At 44.1% G+C, this 20,181-nt stretch overlaps 1 protein-coding gene across 1 annotated transcript in view; it reads right to left on the bottom strand.

Moving 5' to 3' along the window:
- Positions 1 to 20,181, bottom strand: part of xpo4 (exportin 4) — a 94,949-nt gene that overhangs the window by 50,968 nt on the left and 23,800 nt on the right. Inside the window, 2 exon segments of the mRNA XM_056289502.1 lie at positions 8,010 to 8,163; positions 8,440 to 8,556. Of these exon segments, the coding sequence (XP_056145477.1) occupies positions 8,010 to 8,163; positions 8,440 to 8,556 (271 nt within the window).

Here is a 20,181-nt window from a genome sequence, read left to right as displayed (position 1 = left end):
GGCAAGTAGGGAATTGTTGGGGCTTTTTTTCCAGTTTTTTTGAATAGTTTTTGTACTAGATTCCATTTTTGGGCTGGGAGTGGGGGGACACACTTGGTGTATTTGTGTTTATTATTCTTGCCTGTTTTGTTTTTTTCTTTTGTTCCAAAATGTGTCTGCGAAGGATATAAAAGAGCTTTTGGGGATCTACATTTTAGAAATCCAACGACAGAAAGAAAACAGTGAGAAAAAGAGAAAGAGAAGAAGAAAAAAAGGAAACGAGGGTAAAATGCGAACACACCCAGTCCTTCAGGGATGGAAGGAAGGGAGAGGAGGGGAGGGGAAGCTGAGGCGAGGCCTGCTGGCTGCAGATGGAGCACCTTTCCCGGTGGGGGGGGGGGGCGTAGACACCACCTCAGAGCTTGACAGAGCCCTGATAGACCCTCTTCAACTTCTCACTGCTCCTACTGGGCCCAGATGAATGATAACTACATGACCCCTATTACTGCCGGGGTCACTCCCTTTACGATCTCGTCCTGCGACGGTATACAAAAGGTCTGTTGTTCCAAAATGAGTGCATCACTATGATGAAGCAAAGAGATTAAAGCACACTGTATATGCTCTGCTGCATTTCTAAGGTGAACTACCAATCACTGAAATGGGCTCATCACATCAAAAAAAAAAGAGGTAAGATACTGAAGACTTAAAAAAAAAGAGGTGCTTTTTCACTGCAGTCAGAACCTTTTTTCCCTGTGTTGTTTATGATATTTACCTCCAAGAAGTGAAAGGATAGAGTGCTGACAGATGCAGTGTACTCACTGACATGTTACCAAATGGAAATGGACATGCTGGTTAGTGTGCACTGCAAGCTACACCAGACCCAATGTGGCTGAAGAAATAATTCTCTTACACAGCTCAAACTTTGTGAGTAGAGGGTCCTGGCAACCAAAACTGGAGTTAAAATGACCAAATTTAGGGGCATCCAGGTAGTGTAGCTGTCTATTCCATGTTCTACCATCATGGGGACCGCCAGTTCGAACCCCCATGTTATCTCTGGCTTGGTCGGGTGTCCCTACAGACACAACTGGCCATGTCTGCGGTGGGGAAGCTAGATGTGGGTATGTGTCCTGGTTGCTGCACTAGTGCCTTCTCTGGTTGGTCGGGGCGCCTGTTCGGGGGGGAGGGGGAACTGGGGGGAATAGCGTGATCGTCCCATGTGCTACGTCCCCCTGGTGAAACTCCTCACTGTCAGGTGAAAAGAAGCAGCTGGCGACTGCACATGTATCGGCATGTGGAGGCATGTGGTAGTCTGCAGCCCTCCCCGGATCGGCAGAGGGGGTGGAGCAGCGTGGGGTGGATGGCTTGGAATAGTGGGGTATTTGGCTGGATAGAATTGGGGAGAAAAAGGGGGGGAAAGCCCAAAAAATAAATAAATGAATAAAATGACTCAATTTAAGAGGGGAATTAAAAACAGTATACAACACAAGAATAGAGCTTATTCTAAATCTAAATGACCAAACTCCCTTTCCATGGCTATTTTTCAGAGTATTGTCCTTTTTTCCTCTCATTTAACTTTGTTCTTGAGCCTATTTTTGTTTTATTATGAAGCACTTTGTCCTCTTTTGGTTTAAAATGTGCTTCATAAATACAGCTTTAATCACTAAGGAACTTCTTTAAATGTCAAAAAGCAGTTCAGTTTACAACATCCTAAGAAAAATCTGCTTTTCGAGCTGAGTGATCTGATAAAGTCAACCTTGCGATCCAATCTCTAAAAAAGATGGCCTGGTTGTGCACGTGTGTGTGTGTATGTGTGTGTGTGTGTGTGTGGGGACATGCTTCCAGGATGAGTAATGTGCGTGGAGTGACCAGGGCATGTGGCCGTGGTTTGGTGGGTTTTTAAAAGACATCACCTGCTGTTATCTCAGCACTTCCAACAGGCTCAAGAATAACTGACACTACACGTTGATTTTCCACTGGAGAGACAGACAGGCTGACAGACAGATGGACACACTTGCACACAGAAACACAGCAGACAGGCAGCCAATAAAGAAGAAGAAAAAACAATGAAAAAAAACAAGTACAGATACACACCTGTTCTCACACACCCAAACACGATTCCTAATGGCACTGTGCATACATGTTAAGATATTTAGCATGCACACGCACAAAACATCGGACAAGCTATATCACAACTACCCGCACACGCGCACCCAAGTAGGGACACACACCCCTATCTCGAACATCATTCTGTGCAGGGTGGCAAATTAACACCAGCCACCAGCCACACGCTGGGACAATTTTTACTCTACCACCCACTTTGGCAGGTGATCAAATTTGATTTTCAAGGTCCCGGGGTGATTTGGTGGGTGGTAGCCTGCTAGCTGAACTGGAAAAGGTTACTCTGTGGTTTGACAGACAAAATACAGATGTAATTTCTGTCCTAATTAGGGGTATCCCACACAGCATTGGCCAAAGCAGAACAGAGTTCAGTAAGTCAGACGTTCACCATGGACAGTGTGTACTTTAAGACTATGCGAGGGCATACTACCGCAGTCAAAGGGGCAACGTTCTTGATTTCCTAAGGCATACATCAGCATGCAGTTACAAGCTGAAGTAAATGCATGCGTACAGCAACGTGTTGAGCATTTCTTAAACCTGTGAAAAGAAATATATTCTTACCCTTGCGCATTTGAAAATCATGCAGATGAAAAGCTGAATGAATGAACCTAGCAAGACATATTCTCCCATTCACTCAAAAAAACAAAACAAAAACAAAACTGCACACCTTTCTATGTATTCTATGGCTATAATTGTTCATGTACTTGTATTGCCTTGTACCTCACTTTAACAAACGTTTCATAAAAAAATGGGCTGATTTGATTTGCATTTATGTTTCAAATTTCAAACAAGCTTGGCCGTATTTCAGCCATCTGAATGCTTCTTGCGTCCGAGCGATGGACGGACCCTGAATGGTCTCGGATTAGCGAGCTTCTCCTGTATCCTGTATTCATTGTGGCTGATCTTTATTAAAGATGGGGCCGCCGTTGCCTGTGAAAGGGGACCGGCTATACACATGCTGGGAGCCGTGCAAGGAGAAGCGCAGAGCTATGCTAAGGCGCGTGGTCGGGTTTAAGTGACATATCCTACCCTAAGTACCCCCCCGGCTAACCATGTGAAATAATAGTCCTGGAATTCCTCTTCGCACCCCTCCCTCCTCATCCCTCTCTTTCTCCTACTTTACTCCTGTCACCCAATTCTCCGCTCCTTTTCCACCTGGCCCCCTGTGTTTGAACAGCAGTAGTCACAGATTCTCCCCTCAGACAGGTCAGGGCCGCACTGTTGCTCTCATGGCAGACATCCAGGATCAGCTTTCACGCTCCTAAATCCTCACCTTAACCCGAGAGGCAAAACACCTCTAAACTGACCTCCGGTACAGCTAATGAGAATACTAAGCAGGGCCCCGAGACAATGAGGCGCAGAATGCAGGACTGGCAGCCAACTCTCAGGGACAAGAATACCTCCCGTTAAGGCGGGACAACGGGGTTAATTGTCGTAAAGAGAGCAATTCGCGGCATTTCTATCTATTAGGCCCTCTGCTTTCCCCGGTTTAAAAATAGATCGGAAAGTCTAAACATGGGAGGGCCGGTCACCCTCTCTTGAGAAAAGCCCACGATGACAAACAGGTAGCGTGAAAAGATGTGGTAAGACAAAAGCGGGTAAGTGTAAAAAAGCTGGGAGGCATCCCGACGGTCACGCTTATATTTGGAACAAAATTTCTGGAACCTGAAAAACCATGAAACCTGAACATTCCTCTCTGTTTGGACAGCGGTGCTGAAAAGCAACAAAGAGGGAAATAAAATGGAGAGATGGCAGATGTGAAGCTGCTCGCAGGGCCTTTACAATGTAGTGCTACTCGGCATGAAAAGCAATTTTGCAATTTATTACTGAACAAAAATTGCTCTCATGAAGCTCTAAATCTGTGTATACACCTGGGAATGCTTTGTACTGTTGGGCCTGGAGTCAAACTGAATCAATTCAAGATATAAACTGAAAGTGCAAATAATGCAATAATAAAAGAGAATTTGTTTTCCGATTGGTAGACTGGACACAGCTCTTCACCCTGCAGACAAACCGGGGTTCCCATCCTGCCTCCACAATGCCCATGAGCACAGTTTGGTTTCACTGTATTCATTTGGAAGTTCCCTTGGAAAAAAAAAACAAATAAAAACCGAAAACAAAACAAAATCAGTGCTATAAAAACACAATTACAACTGTGCATGGATATGTAAATAAAAATCATAATATATATAGAGTCATATACAGTAAATAAATACGGTGCTAAATATTGAGTACAGTAATACTGGAGCACCTGGGTCTCGTTACAAAAGGACGTTGAAGGCGCCCGATCTGTCAACTAGGAAAGCCATTCAGAGAAACTGACCGCTGCCGCAGCCCCAAGGCCTGACCACGACCCTGGCAGGGGTCAAGCTGTGTGTGGAGTGATACGCTATTGTACCAACAAGTGGGGAGTGTGCCTCAGATAGATGACACAAGAGCCCCGGTGCCCGTGGGGCTAAGAGTGTGGTGCGGACAGATGACACGCATGCCACGCAATTCCTCCTTGAAGGATGGAGGCCGCTGTGGAGTTTTAAAAGGGCTCTTTGGGGTAGTAGTGCGTGTGTGTGTCTATGTGGTGGTGGTGGGGGGTTATCACAGGCAGCGGCTGTTAGGCATGCAATTAAGGAGAGGCCCCTTAACACGCAAATACACAGGCACACACTGGCACAGCATCACACGGGTACAGACGTGTTGTGACACTTATAGACAGGCAGCCACACTCATTCAGCCCTCCCTGGCAGTATTCATCAATCTGTTGTCCTTTGACCCACAGCCCAGACACTTACAGGCTTTAAACACACACACACACACACACACACACACACACACACACACACACACACACACACACACACACACACACACAAGAATTTAAAAGAGAACAGCACTAAGCACTTCAGCACCTTACGCTGAGTTGTCTGTGTGTTACTCCTGCAGTCACAGCCAGTCCATTCAAAGTTCATTAACATACAACAACTCTTATGCAGCCTGAAACTGAAAACTAGATTCAACTTTGTGAGGTCATTGGGTATGGATGGTAGAGCTTTTCCACAAAAGTAAAAAAACAAACAAAAACAAAAAAACCTTATTTTTTGTGGCCTGTATGGACGGAATGTCTTTGTTTCTAACAACAAAATGGGTTTCGTGGCAAAGTTAATTTTCAGTTTTATATCGGACAACTGCCAAGACCTCTCATCAAATCCCTCTCTCCATCTCTTAATTCATTCCCTACAAAGCAGTCAAATATCCTAGACTTTCTGCAGCATTGACGAGATATCCAAAATTTTCCACCACATTTTTTGAATTCCTTAACAACTTTCACAACCTTATTTCAGGAAAACTGAAAAGTCATCCTGGACTGTCCAATTACTTTAAACTTTGTATAACAACCTGGATATTAACCAAGTAGTTCCAGGAACAATGTTTTTATCGGTCAATGAATTATAGAAGTAAATTGTGTTACACAAATGAGAAAAAGACAACTTCTAACTAAACAAACTTCAAGTTAAATAGATTGCACAAATGAAGCTAACTCTTTAAAAAAAATCTGAAACTTAATCTCCTTCCTGCATTTTCAATAATTTTTACCCCTTTTTCTTGTACTTGGCCAATTAGCCCACTCTTCCGAGCCCTCCCGGTTGCTGCTTTTCCCCCCTGCTGATCCGGGGAGGGCTGCAGACTATCACATGCCTCCACATGCCGATACATGTGGAGTCACCAGCCGCTTCTTTTCACCTGACAGTGAGGAGTTTCACCAGGGGGACGAAGTACATGGGAGGATCACGCTATTCCCCCCAAGTTCCACCTCCCCCTTGAACAGGCGCCCCGCCGACCAGAGGAAGCGCTAGTGCAGCGACCAGGACACATACCCACATCCAGCTTCCCACCCGCAGACACGGCCAATTGTGTCTGTAGGGACGCCCAACCAAGCCGGAGGTAACACGGGGATTTGAACCGACGATCCCTGTGTTGGTAGGCAACGGAACAGACTGCTACGCCACCTGGATGCCCTCAAATCTACATTTGTGAATAATAAATCATGTGGATTGGCTCAAATGTATGTAAGGATTTCTGAGACAAATTTAGCAGTGAGCTCAAGTGCTCCAGTCCATATGTGTCCCCCCCAAGGGATATTCACTTTGGCATTTACATCACAATTTGCAATCTGTATCATCAACTACCACCCTGTATTATCATTCTTTTCTTCAGATACATAACTAATGGGTATGAACGTCTTGGAAAGGACATTTATGGTTTGGTACCTGTATGCAAGACATGGATGTGTGAGAATCATATTCTCTGCATTTGTTAATGGTTTCCCTGCATTTATTTAATTTTCAAACAAATCTCTGATCACACACACACACACACACACACACACACACACACACACACACACACACACACACACACACACACACACACACACACACACACACACACACCTGATGCAATTCCAGGCTCGGTTCCTAGCTGGTCTTTCTGGCTCACAAATACAGTCTGGGCTTTCCTCTAGCACTGTAGTAAAAGATGGGACTTCTGTGGCAGAGCTGGTACCCAACATTTTAGACTTTTTCTCCAAGTACATATGTGTACTTTCAACAGCTACAGAACACACATGAGCACACGCACAATTACAGAGAATGACACTTTAAATTTCTTTGAAAACAGGGTGATTACAATGTTGAACATGGATGCAAACGCAGAAGCACAAAGACGTGCATGAAAGACAGACACGCAATTATAAACACACACACACACACACACACACGCAAAATAGAATCTAACTCCATTTAAATCACAGAGTGACAGCAATGACAAATGCAGACACACACACATGAACCAGAGGAGTGCCAAGCATTCCAAGGGGAGCCTCAACATGCTCTGATGCGGGGGTATGATTGGGTGGTGGGTTATTGGGGCTGCTGCGTTATAGGGATGGACACAGACACCTCTTTGAAAGTGATACATGGCCCTGCCTGGCAGCTAGCGCCACTTCAGATCCCTCTAGACGAGCACGGAGGATGCCAAGCAAGAAGGGATTTAGCGAGGTAATGAGGCCCACAGGCCTAGGCAGACGAACGAACACACACACACACACACACACACACACACACACACACACACACACACACACACTCATTCACATGTCCCCATGCTTAAGCTTGATCCATCGTAGCACCAACTGTCAGGCTATCACGGATGTGCGCTCAACGCATCTAACAAAGTACATTCGATGAACTGGTATGCACTTAGGCAACAACATGAAGCAACATTTCACTACCCGTAGTGCACACACACACACACACACACACACACACACACACACACACACACACACACACACACACACACACACCACCTGCTGTAGGATGGAAATGCAAAGTGGAAGGGTTGTATCACGCTTTGAAGGCCACATGGCTGCGCAACAGGATACATCCGGTCACACTGACTGAAACCAATATGATGCATATAAAAGATACTATACATGTACACACACACATCTGTGTGTAGATACAGACTTTAGTCATGCTATACTTCTGAAAAAATTAACACCCGTTTTATATGCCTAATTTGACCCAATTTTATAACGCTAACCCCTAAATGGAAAATGCTCCCTTCTCAAAGCCAGGAACAACAAAACAACATCCGTGTTCCTGGGTACACATACACACACTTCAGTACACCCCGCGATCCCACACCAGACAAAGCAGATGTTCCTCCCCACTCCTTAATCGTGTTACGCTTTCATACATCATATTTATACAGTGCAATATTAGTCTTCACACAATGACAGAAGGTGTAAAAGCAAAGTATTATCCGAAACACTTCAATACCTGGACACTTCTATACTTCTCCCAGACCTATTCTGTTTCCCTGAACCTGGCCTGCCATGCAAAAACAAAGGATATGATTAGGGGGCAGGAAGTTCCAGCTTAGGACCTGGTTGGCCAGGGCCAGGTAGCGCTGGAACACAGAGGACATCTGGGCATTGAGGTTCTCCCGGCGACTGAACTCCTGAAGCACCTCCATGGTCAGCATAAAGATCTGACGGAGGTCCTCCTCCTGCGGGGGGGTGGGGGGGTTGGCATTGACATAAGAGAGAGAATGGGCACTTAATTGGAACCATGTGTAACCAGTTAGCTCTATAGCACAATATCATTAATACTGAAAAGTAGATGATTACTGGAGTACTGTTGAGGAAAGAAAACACTAGACAGGACATGGAAGGTTTTAGCAGGTGGCTGCTGTTAATACCCCGTCCTTGATAAACACTTATGACTTTGAAGCAGGTAACTTACACACATACGAAAACAAACAGGTGAAGTAGGGGGCTCATACCTGGAAGAGCCGCTTGCAGCTGCCATGAAACTCCATGCTGAGGCCGATACTGCTGGTCTTACTGGAGCTGGAGAACTCGCTGAGTAGAGCAGTCAGGATAGAACAGGCCAGCGTCTGCTGCAGGTGCAGAAAGAACACACACACACACACACACACGTCAAAGGTTATATAAAGAGTTGTACTGAGGTCAGCTGGATGATGAGAAAAACTTTGGGGAAGTCCCCCCCCCCCACTCACCCACCCACCCACCCGTTCCCCCCCCCCACCCCCACCCACATAATAAAGATGTCAACCATCTGAAGAAAATTGGGGACTACTACTGCAGTAAGATTTCCGTCACAAGAGCAAAGCAACATCTGGGTCCAGGAGGAGTATATCCAGCAATGTATTGCCACAACAGCCCTGAGAAATGGGACCACTGATCCCATAACAGTTTAAAGAACTGGAAGGGAAACGCTGAAGACTTAATGCCATCTAGTGGGTGAAAAGGAGAAAAACATGATGTGTTTGTCTACATACGTATATGTCATCTGTAGACCACCAGTTCTAAATTTTTTGATGACAAGAACAGTTTACTTTACAGGGCCCCAAATAAGAATATTTTCTCCACAGAATATTCTGAGAAGACACCTATGGTGTCTGCCACAAGAGGGGAGATAGCAGTGGAGAGAGAAACCACTGACCAGACTAGGTATTTTTACACATCGTTTTCCTGGTGCAAAATTCTAGTGAAATGAACAACAACGAAGTTAACGCTTTCCTCACTTTACTGGACAATCCCAGGAAACCCATATCCCTCTGGAAAACACGGTTTTAAAATGCTGCCACAAGAACACTGTCCTCATGTTAGGTAGTTGATAGACACCATGGGGGCATTCAATTGACCTTAGTTCGTCCTCCATTGGCAGAGACTAGATAGTATTGAATGCGCTGGAGAAATCAAGGAACATGACTCACTGTGGTGCTCACACTTTCCAGAGAAAAATATTCCATATTACACAGACAGTATTGAGGTATGCAAAAACCAGCCTTTCTAGTATCTTCACGATTTGGGGTGACAGAGCCACTGATATGTATGACTTTGTTTAAGACACTGGGATGCCTACTCTTGGATGCTGGGACCAGAGAGGATATTTTCCACATCACTGGGATCTGCTCCATACGTAGGCTCATGTTCAATTTATATTCTCAGTGACCAGAAAAATAGAAACCCTTGTACTTCAGAGGAAACAGGCACTCCCTGACCACTTGCATATGTGCCACTACATTGACAGGTGCATGCAACAGCAATTCCCATTTCCACACCTGCTCTGCATGTGAACAGATTTCCAAAAATGGGTTAAAGCATGATCTAGTGGACTTTGAAAGAGGCATGATTGTGGGTGCCAGTATGGTAGGTTTAAGCATCACTAAGACCATACAGTGTGTACAATGTGTACAATGAATGGATCAGAACACAAGACAGCTCATCAAAATGTTTGTTATGTAGGAGGCGGCCTTTGGTAGATTAACATGGGAGACGTTGGGTAGCTCGGGCAACAACAAATAATCGTCAATCCACAGTATGAAAGAACAACCAATTCCAGAACACACAATACGTATCACTCTTGCCTGTATGGGGTATAACAGCAGAGGACCACACAGGGTATCTCTCCTGTCCACAGTAAACTGCCAAAGGCATAGCAGTGGGCTAAGAGACATCAGCACTGGACTGTTGATGACTGGAAAAAGGTTGTCTGGTCTGATGAATCCCAGTTCAAATTGCAATAACATGGTCATAGACCCAGGGTGGGGCACTAGAAATGCGAAGCAATGGGCACATCAGGCATGTTTACAACCAGACCTGCAAACTTTATAGTGACAAAGGTGACAAGATACTAAACTGAAATCAGGTAGGTGGGTCCAGGGGCATTCTCCCCCAGAAGAAAATGTTAGTGATTTTAATATGCAAATTAAGCCTGTTGGAGCATTCTGAGTTTAGAATACAATGACAAAACAACATCTTGTTTCGATAAACACATAACACAAACACAGGTTGAGCGGCTGGTGCTCTGGTGCAGTCAGAACAACTTGGAGCTAAACACACTCAAGACTGTAGAGATGACAGTGGACTTTAGGAGCCACCCCTCAGCACTGCTCCCCCTCACAATATCTTAACATTCCTGTGTCAACCGTGGAGCTCTTCAAGTTTCTGGGAACTACCATTTCCAAAGACCTGAAGTGGGAGACCAACATCAACTCCATCCTCAAAAAGGCCGAGCAGAGGATGTACTTTCCGTGGCAATTGAGGGAGTTTGGCCAATTCTACACCACAGCCATTGAATCTGTCCTGTGCACATCCATCATGATCTGGTTCGGAGCAGCCACAAAACAGGGTAGGATTAAGACTGCAGCGAACAGGAAGGTCAGTAGAAAAAAAAACATTGGTGCTCCTCTGCCTACCCTGCAGGATTTGCACACCTCTAGAGCCTGGAAGTGGGAGGGCAGAATCAGCACAGACTCCCCCTTCCCACACACACACCCAGGACACAGTCTGTTTGAACTCCTACCCTCCTACCCCTGGCAAGTGCTACAGAACAATGTGCACCAAAACCACCAGACACAGGAACATTTTCTCCCACAGGCCATCCCTCTCATGAACACTTAACAGTGCAATAATAGACACTTTTTATATAAATTTGACACTGTAAATAGCCCCCTCTCATCAAGATGTCTCACCTAGATATCGCCGATGTACACTACCTATTTTTTATTATTATTTATTTCTGATTTCTCCCAATTTAGTGGCCAATCGATCCCTATTTTAATTCAAACACCCACCCTCGTACTGCATGTGTTCGCCAACTGCATCTCTCCGGCCGGCAGTCTCGAAGGAGACGCCTCCCCACTTTTGTGACAAGGCGACTCCAGGCCGAACCACTGCTTTTTCCAACACACACAGAGACGCATTCATGTGACGAACACAAGCCGACTCCGCCCCCCTCCCGAAGACAGCGTTGCCAATTATTGCTGCTTCATCGAATCTGGCCATAGTCGGATCTGACGAGACCGGGGCGCGAACCCCGGTCCCCAGTGGGCAACTGCATCGACACAAAGCCAATGCTTAGACCGCTACACCACCATGGACCCCCTATTTTTAAATCAGATGTGCAATACAAATGTACAATTGTAAACGCATATACAACTGCTGTATACTGGTTATAAATTATTACAATAACATCAGCATACAACATTGTAGGCCCATGGACCACGGCCCTGACCGAGGCTGCGCCTGAAGAGGAATCACTGAGGGCGGTCTGATAGGACGCGGAAGCGGGGCAGGCTAAGCTAACTGCTAGCCCATGCAGACTGTCAGTTACGACAGTCATCCTGGCTGGTGTCCGTTCTCATGGACAGTGGCATTTTTTCTTCTTTTTTTTGGTTTAGTTTAGATATATGTGTTAGTTTGGATATATGTGTTCTTGTAGTTTTCGGATATGTGTTTTTGTCTTTGTGTTGCACTGCTGTGGGCTGGGGGAAATGATGTTTCATTTCATTTCATGTGCACAAGTGCATGAAATGAAAGGACAAAGTGTTTCTGATTTTGATCTTAGCTCTGCCATTCTCAACCATCTTTGGCAGTGTCTCCCATTTGGACTTGGGGACTTCCAGTCTGTATTCAGTACAGATGTTCCTGTACACTATCCCAGCCACTGGGTTATGCCTTTCAGTAAAAAAAAAAGAAAAAAAAGAAGCATAACCAAGTGGCTGGGATAGTGTACAAGAATATCTGTTCTGTGGATCTGTAATACTGTATCTGTAATACTGTAATACTGTGGATTTCACCTTCCACATCTGATCTAGTTCATACCTCAGCCCTTGGTATTTCTCTAGCTTCCTGATGTGTGTGTGTGTGTGTGCTCTTCCAGCATGTGCTGCAGCCCCTGTGGTACTACTTTGGTGATGGATGTGAGCCCACTAGGGCAATTTTGAAAGATCTGGAGGGAGCAGGGGTGGCACGGTGGCACAGTGGTTAGCACAGTCGCCTCACAGCAAGAAGGTCCTGGGTTCGAGCCCCAGGATAGTCCAACCTTGAGGATCGCCCCGGGTCATCCTCTGTGTGGAGTTTGCATGTTCTCCCCGTGTCTGCGTGGGTTTCCTCTGGGTGCTCCGGTTTCCTCCCACAGTCCAAAGACATGTAGGTCAGGTGAATCAGCCATACTAAATTGTCCCTAGGTGTGTGTGTGTGTGTGTGTGTGTGTGTGTGTGTGTGTGTGTGTGTGTGTGTGTGTGTGTGTGTGTGTGTGTGTGCTGGCCTGGCGGACTGTCCAGGGTGTCTCCTTGCCTGCTGCCCAATGACTGCTGGGCTAGGCTCCAGCATCCCCGCAACCCTGAGAGCAGGATAAGTGGTTTTGGATAATGGATGGATGGAGTATATAATATAAACCAGTGATTCAAATAAATTCTTTAATGGACAGTACAAGCCTGTTTCATGCCATAAACAATCATCAGCTGTCAATAAAGCTACACAGGGAAGAACACAACTATTATGTTCTTATGGAGTATATAACATATAAGTATAATGTTATAAATTATTAATCCATAAGAAAACTCTGTATAGTTGTGACATACCTTGTTGTTCATACATGCTTACCTCCAGTATTCTATTTATCATTCCTATAAATTAAAAAAAAATGTATTGCCTTTTTTTGAGTGATATATGCAAGTACTAGAAGCTATTGTAAACCGGAGTCAAATTCCTTGTATGCATAAGCACACTTGGAAACTAAGGTGGATTCTGATTCTAATAAGTTTTATTGTATTTCGATTATTTGAACCACAAAGTGGTTTGGATAATGGATGGATAGATGGATGGCTAACTACAGGCGAGAGAGGGGAAGAAGAACACACGTCATGCTTTTCTTTCTTTCTTTTAATTCTTCCCACGGCGTGCAGGCAACTGCCGCTGTGGGCTATGTATGGCAAATTGTAGTCCCTCACTCACTCATGGACGACCTGAGAGGGATGTTTAGTAGGACGTGCGCACAACTACTAGGATGTGCCACAATTCCAACTGCCGCCATGGGCTATGTGTGGAAAATTGTGGTCACTCACTCACTATGGACGACCTGAGAGGGACATCTGCTGTTGCCCCCTTTCTCATAGAACACCATCTTGCTGCACCTACACATGCAGTACAGGTGGCCCATGAGTCTGGACGGTTTCGTACTTGTCTCTTTGCCTGTTTTTCGCATGCATGTTTGCTCTGCTTTGCAATATGCCACCTTCTTGCACGCATATTCTGCCCAACCATGTGTCGTCTTGACTCAGCAGCAGTGGTGCATGGCTGGCAGTTAACTCTTTTTTAGTCCGTTATCAAATATTTTATATCAGATATATGGGTTTCTTTCATCTAATTGCCATAAAAAAAAAACATAGATGGTTCCATACTTGCTCAGGCTGCAGGTAATCAAACTTGACTCACAGCAAACTCTTCATGCCATGGACCATCATTCTCACGTAATTCACTTTAGCCTACGCAAATAAAGTGCCGCACTGTAGCCTCCAAACATGATAAATCCAAAAATGACGAGCGTAACAATACACGTTAATATTTGCTACAAAAATAAAAGATTACCTCAAGTTTTGGTAGACACATTCACCAAGGTCGAGGGTGTCTTAAAGAGGACATCATGTGGCAGACAAGATCAAAGTTCTAATTGGACCAGAGAAATGCCAAAGAAATTTAGTTAAATTACACTATTGATTGGACAATCAAATAAGGTTGATGCTACCCTGGATCGGCGGGAAGGACAATCTCACAGCAAAGACAAATAATGCACAATTGCAGCGCCCCCCCCCCCCCCACACACACACACACTCCATTTTTAAAAACTCTCCAGAGCTACACAATTCACGTGAATGACCTGGTTGACACTAAAAACAGCAATTGTCGCTGAAGATGAGTTTGCAGGTATGACAACAATAAAGGTTGATGGAGGAAGAGTACTGGTTCGGGGGGGTGTTTTGCTGGCATACACTGAGTAGATTAATAACAGCAGATCAACACCTTGATGCCAGAGTATATCTTAACGTCAAAGCAGACCAATTTCTGAGTAAAGCAATGCACGCTAGTGATACGAGACTCCATTACCTGCAATATGAGATTAGCTTTGTCCCAGCCTTGGTTCAATGTTTACCCAGGGGCAGAGTCTCCAACATAGAGGCTAATCTTAGGGTGCTGGCACCACAGAAGGAGAATCAGGGAACCCAGGCACAAAGCACCACTACTTAGAGCAACATTGTTATTCATGTCGGCACCAATAACGCTAGGATGAAGCAATCAGAGATTACAAAAGCCAGTCTAGTCAGGATGCTGGAGTTGGCCAGAAAGACGTGTCGGCATGGATTAATTGTCTCTAGTCCCTTACCTGTGAGGGGTAATGATGAGATGTACAGTAGGCTCACCTCAATGAACCGCAGGCTGGCTCATTACTGTAATGAGCAGGGATTCAGCTTTGTTGATAACTGGCCCTCTTTCTGGGGCTGCCCTTACATGCTGAAAGCGGACTGGATTCACCCTAGTAGGGACAGTGCTGCTCTTTAGTCTAGCAATATAGATAGCTGTGTACGTTTAGTTTGACACTAGGGACTACGTTTAGTTTGACACAAGGGACTCAGCAGGTTGCAGGCGATTAGAGAGCTGGCTAGGTTTAAATCTAATGTGGATGTGTAGTCGACTAGTTTAGTTAATATGTTTAGTCAGGGAATTTCTCATAGTATCAGACTGACTGCTTGGTCTATAACATTGAGACCATCTCCCTTCCCTGCTGTATTGCTCCCAAGCTCTTCTCTCCTAAATGTGTGAATCACAATAATCATTCCGACCACTGGTGGTGGTAAAATGTGCAACAAAGGTCCAATAATCTACAGAACCAAACATCTAATGTTACCACACATTGTTCAAAGCGTAGGTCTTCAAAACTGTCAACTAATACAAGGTGTCTAATTCCAATTAATATTTCACCTATTGGTAGCTCTAAAGTTCTGCCTACTACTTGATCACTTAAACAAGACGTTTAAATTTGGTTTCATAAACACCAGCCTTACTAATAAATGATCTGATTTTTGAACATAGTTTTGATATGATTGGGTTATGTGAAACATGGCTGAAACCAAATGTTTTCCTTCCCTTAAATGAAGCTTCCCCACCTGACTATATTATGCCCATGCATGTAGCTTGGGCAAATAAACAAGGTGGGGGTGTCGCCTTAACATTTAAGTCTATTTTCAATTTACCTTCTAAATTTTAATCTAAATTCAAGTCTTTTGAGGTTCTAATTCTAAGTCCACCTCTCTCAGCCACGAATAGACTCTGCTCAGTCGAGACTGTGATACTCTATCGACCTCATGGCACATACTAGTATTTCTTGAAAAATTTTGAGAATTTATCTCAGGTCTTTTTACTCATTTCGATCATATTCTAATTCTTGGTAATTTCAACATTCATCTGAATAAGGCTGGTGATCCTCTAAGTAAAGCCATTCTGGTGCTTGTTGATACTTTTGGGTTCGCTCAGTTTGTTCAAGAGTTGACTCATTGCACTGATTTGTTTTTATCTAAAGGGATAGCCGTTTCTGATCTGACTGTCTTGCCACCCACATCTGCTGTGTCAGATCATTTTCTCATTAAATTTGACGCATTAATGGCCTGTCCTGTTAATGTTGGCACAGATGTAACTGCCACTAGCCACATTGGCCTGTCCACTGTAGCTGCATTTGGCCAGCAGCTGACTGAAGTCTTGGCTCCTTTCACTGTAGAGACAGACTCTGCCGAAAATCTCACTAGTGACTTAAATGTGGCCCTCTCTAGTCTCCTCGATTCAGTTGCACCTCTCACTACCAGAGCTAGGCAACTAAAGAGACATGTACCCTGGTTAAACGATGAGACACATGCTCTTAAGCCAGCCTGCAGGAGACTGGAACGTAAATAGCGAAAATAAAAATTGGAAGAGTTTTTTTTTTACCTATCTTGGCATGAGTGTTTATTAAAACAAAAGTGTGCTTTATCTGCTGTGAAAGCAGTGTATGTGTATCTCTCTCACTTAATCAATATTAATAAACATAATCCCACATTTCTTTGACACTGTATCTAAATTCACCAAAAAGCAGCCGTTTATTAGCTGCTCACCATTCACAGCCCACAAGTTTATAGACTTTCTGTGCAATAAGGTTGATGAGATCATAAACAAATTTAGTTCTTCAACTCCAGCTACTCCTGCAGATCCTGTCTTACCAAATTTATGTCTATACAATGAGTCACTGATAGTCCCTGTTATTATAGCTTGATAGTTTGACTCAACTTGTGTACTTGACCCTTTATCGGCAAAACTTTTTAAAGACCTCTGGTCTTTCCTGGTACCTATGATGCTGGACATTAATTTATCACTTACTAATGGCATTGTTCCCAGCAGTTTTAAGACAGCTGTGGTCAAACCTCTAATTAAGAAATCACACCTCGATCCAGGGTCTATTAATAACTATTGACCAGTCTCTAATCCTCTATTCTTTTCTAAAGCATTAGAGAAAGTTGTGTATCAACAACCTTCGACCCATATAGAAGAAAACGATCCATATGAACCTTTTTGATCGGCTTTCAGGACCTGTCACTCCACTGAAACTGCTCTGAGCAGAGTGGTGAATGATCTTCTACTTGCTATGGACTCTGCTTCCACCTCTGTGCTTCTACTGCTGGACTTCAGTTCGGCCTTTGACACCATTGATCACTGTATACTATTAGAATACATTTTGGTGTCTCTGGCTTAACTCTCTCTTGGCTTAAGTCCTACTTAGCTGGAAGAACAAAGTGTGTCTGCTATAATAACATTACATCGAAGTTCTTTGACGTTAAATATGGCGTACCTCAGGGCTTGGTTCTTGGCCCTCTTTTCTCTCTTTATATTTCACCTCTTGGCCAAATCATACACAGTTGTAGAACAAATTTCCATTGCTATGCAGATGATACTCAGCTGTATGTGTCTATAAGGGCTGACGATCACACTCAAATGCCTAATTTAGAGTCCTGTTTGGTTGCTGTGAAAAATTGGATGTCAATAAATTTCCTGCTTTTAGATTCAGCTAAAACTGAGATGCTGGTCGTTGGCCCTGCTAGACACAGAAACCAATTTGATCAAGTAACAGTAATAGTGTGGCAGCCAAAAATCTTGGTGTTATGTTTGATCCCAGCCTTTCCTTTGATAAGCACATTAAAGAAATCCCCAAGACTGCCCTTTTTCACTTACATAACAGCTAAAATTCAGTCTTTCCTGTTCATGGCTGATGCAGAGACTCAAAGCCATGCATTTGTTTCATCCAGACATGATTACTGTACTGTTCTGTTTTCATGGCTGCCACATGCTAGTACTAAAAGTCTTCAGATGGTTCAAAATACTGCTGCTAGAATCCAAACTAAAACTAGAAATTTGACCTATTACACCAATTCTTACCTCCCTTCATTGGCTTCCTATCCATGTTAGATCAGACTTCAAGGTGCATCTGCTGATGTATAAAATCCAAAAATGGGCTTGCCCCATCATACCGGTCTGATCTCCTTAAACGGTACATTCCATCTCAACCTCTTCGCTCTTAAAAATACAGGGCTCCTGTGTGTACCCAAAGTTAAAAAGAAGTCAGCTGGTGGCAGGGCCTTTTCCTATCGGGCCCCATTCTTGTGGAATAACCTGCCTGCTGCCAGACAATCAGAGTCTGTTGAGTCCTTTAAATCCAAACTTAAAACTTATCTTTTTGCCTTAACATACAATTATTCTCTTTTAAATGGAGTACTTCACTACCTGTAATGCATAGTGGGTCTGTTTCTGCCTCAATGAATTTACCAAGTACTGTTCTGCTGACAAAAAAAGAGTATAGATTATTGACTATTGTAAACTGATTTCTTCTCTCAAATGTCTTTTCTCACTCTCCGAATGATACCTTCTCCTTTTTCTTCTCCTGTGTATGTGAATGGTGTTACGTGAGTCTCCCATGTGTGCATGTGTAGTCTGTCCTCCTGCCAGGTCTACATGGTGATGGTGGCTGCATGGCTCAGGTCCTGGGCTTTTCTGGTGGCATCTGGACACTGCTTGGTGTCCTCCTCATCATATTCTTCATATATCATATAATTCCATTATAATTCTGTTATTCTCTTTCAATGTTGTATTTTGTAAATTGTGTTTTATTCTGTACACACAAGATCCATTGCATGTCTATCCATCTTGGGAGAGATCCCTGCTCTGTTGCTCTGCCCGAAGTTTCTTCCTATTTTTTCTCCCTGTTAAAGTGGTTTCTTTAGGGAGTTGTTCCTTATCCGTTGCGAGGGTCTAAGGGCAGGATTTTATATTGTTGTAAAGCCCACTGAGGCAAATTTGTGATTTATGATACTAGTCTATACAAACAAAAATGGCTTGACCAGGTTCATACATTCATGGCCATCATGTTACATCATCATGGCCATGGGGTTACATGACTACATTTAACAAGATAATGCTCATCTTAGTGCAAGAATCATCTGGGAATGGCTCAAGTCAAGTCAAGTCAATTTTACTTGTATAGCCCAATATCACAAATTACAAATTTGCCTCAAGGGGCTCAACAGCAACACAACATCCTGTCCTTAGACCCTTGCACTGGATAAGGAACAACTCCCAAAAACAAACAAAAAAAACAAACAAACAAACAAACCCTTTAACAGGGAGAAAAAATAGGAAGAAACCTCAGGGAGAGCAACAGAGAAGGGATCTTTCTCCCAAGATGGACAATGTGCAATGAATGTTGTGTTTACACAATTTACAGAATACATAATTTACAGAATACAACATTAAAAGAGGATAACAGAATTATAATGGAATTATAAAATTTAAATGTGGTTTAATCTGATTTGCAAATACAGATTTCCACGCTTTTTTTGTTTTTGTTTTTTTGCTGTCAAGAGTTGATAAAAGCAATTTAATTCCAACCTGGATATACCAAAAATCAGATTTAGGCTGCAAGTTTGAACATAGCCAAAGCTGTTGAAAAACTGGTTCAACTCATTTGCCCTGACCACCTTCCCCCCAGAAGTTAGCTGCTCGCCTGCTTTGTAAAGAGATCTTCCTCATGGGGGCGTCTGGGTAGTGTAGTGATCTATTCCATTGCCTACCAACAAGGGGATTGCCAGTTTGAATCCCTGTGTTACCTCTGGCTTAGTCAGGTGTCCCTACAGGCACAATTGGCCGTGTCTGCAGGTTGAAAGCCAGATCTGGGTATGTGTCCTGATTGCTGCACTAGCGCCTCCTCTGGTCGGTCAGGGTGCCTGTTCAGGGGGGAGGGGGAACTAGAGGGAATGGCGTGATCCTCCCACGTGCTACGTCCCCCTGGCAAAATCCCTCATTATCAGGTGAAAAGAAGCGGCTGGCGACTCCACATGTATCGGAGGAGGCATGTAGTAGTCTGCAGCCCTCCGCGGATCGGCAGAGGGGGTGGAGCAGCGACCAGGACGGCTCGGAAGAGTGGGGTAATTGGACAGGTACAATTGGGGAGAAAAGGGGGAACCCCCCCCAAAAAGAAGATCTTCCTCATGTCACTCCTCACCTTCCTCTTCCTCAACTTGTCCTCTATCTTCTTAGTTTTTATTTCCCTCTCCGATTACCTCCTTCAGTTCCCCCTGAACACACTTCAACTCTTCCCTGTCACCAGACCTGAAGGCCCACTTTTTTTGTCATTTAGAAGG

The sequence above is a fragment of the Lampris incognitus genome, chromosome 11 (assembly GCF_029633865.1).
Source record: "Lampris incognitus isolate fLamInc1 chromosome 11, fLamInc1.hap2, whole genome shotgun sequence".
NCBI classification, from domain to species: domain Eukaryota; kingdom Metazoa; phylum Chordata; class Actinopteri; order Lampriformes; family Lampridae; genus Lampris; species Lampris incognitus.
This window is presented reverse-complemented; position numbering and strand designations above follow the sequence as displayed.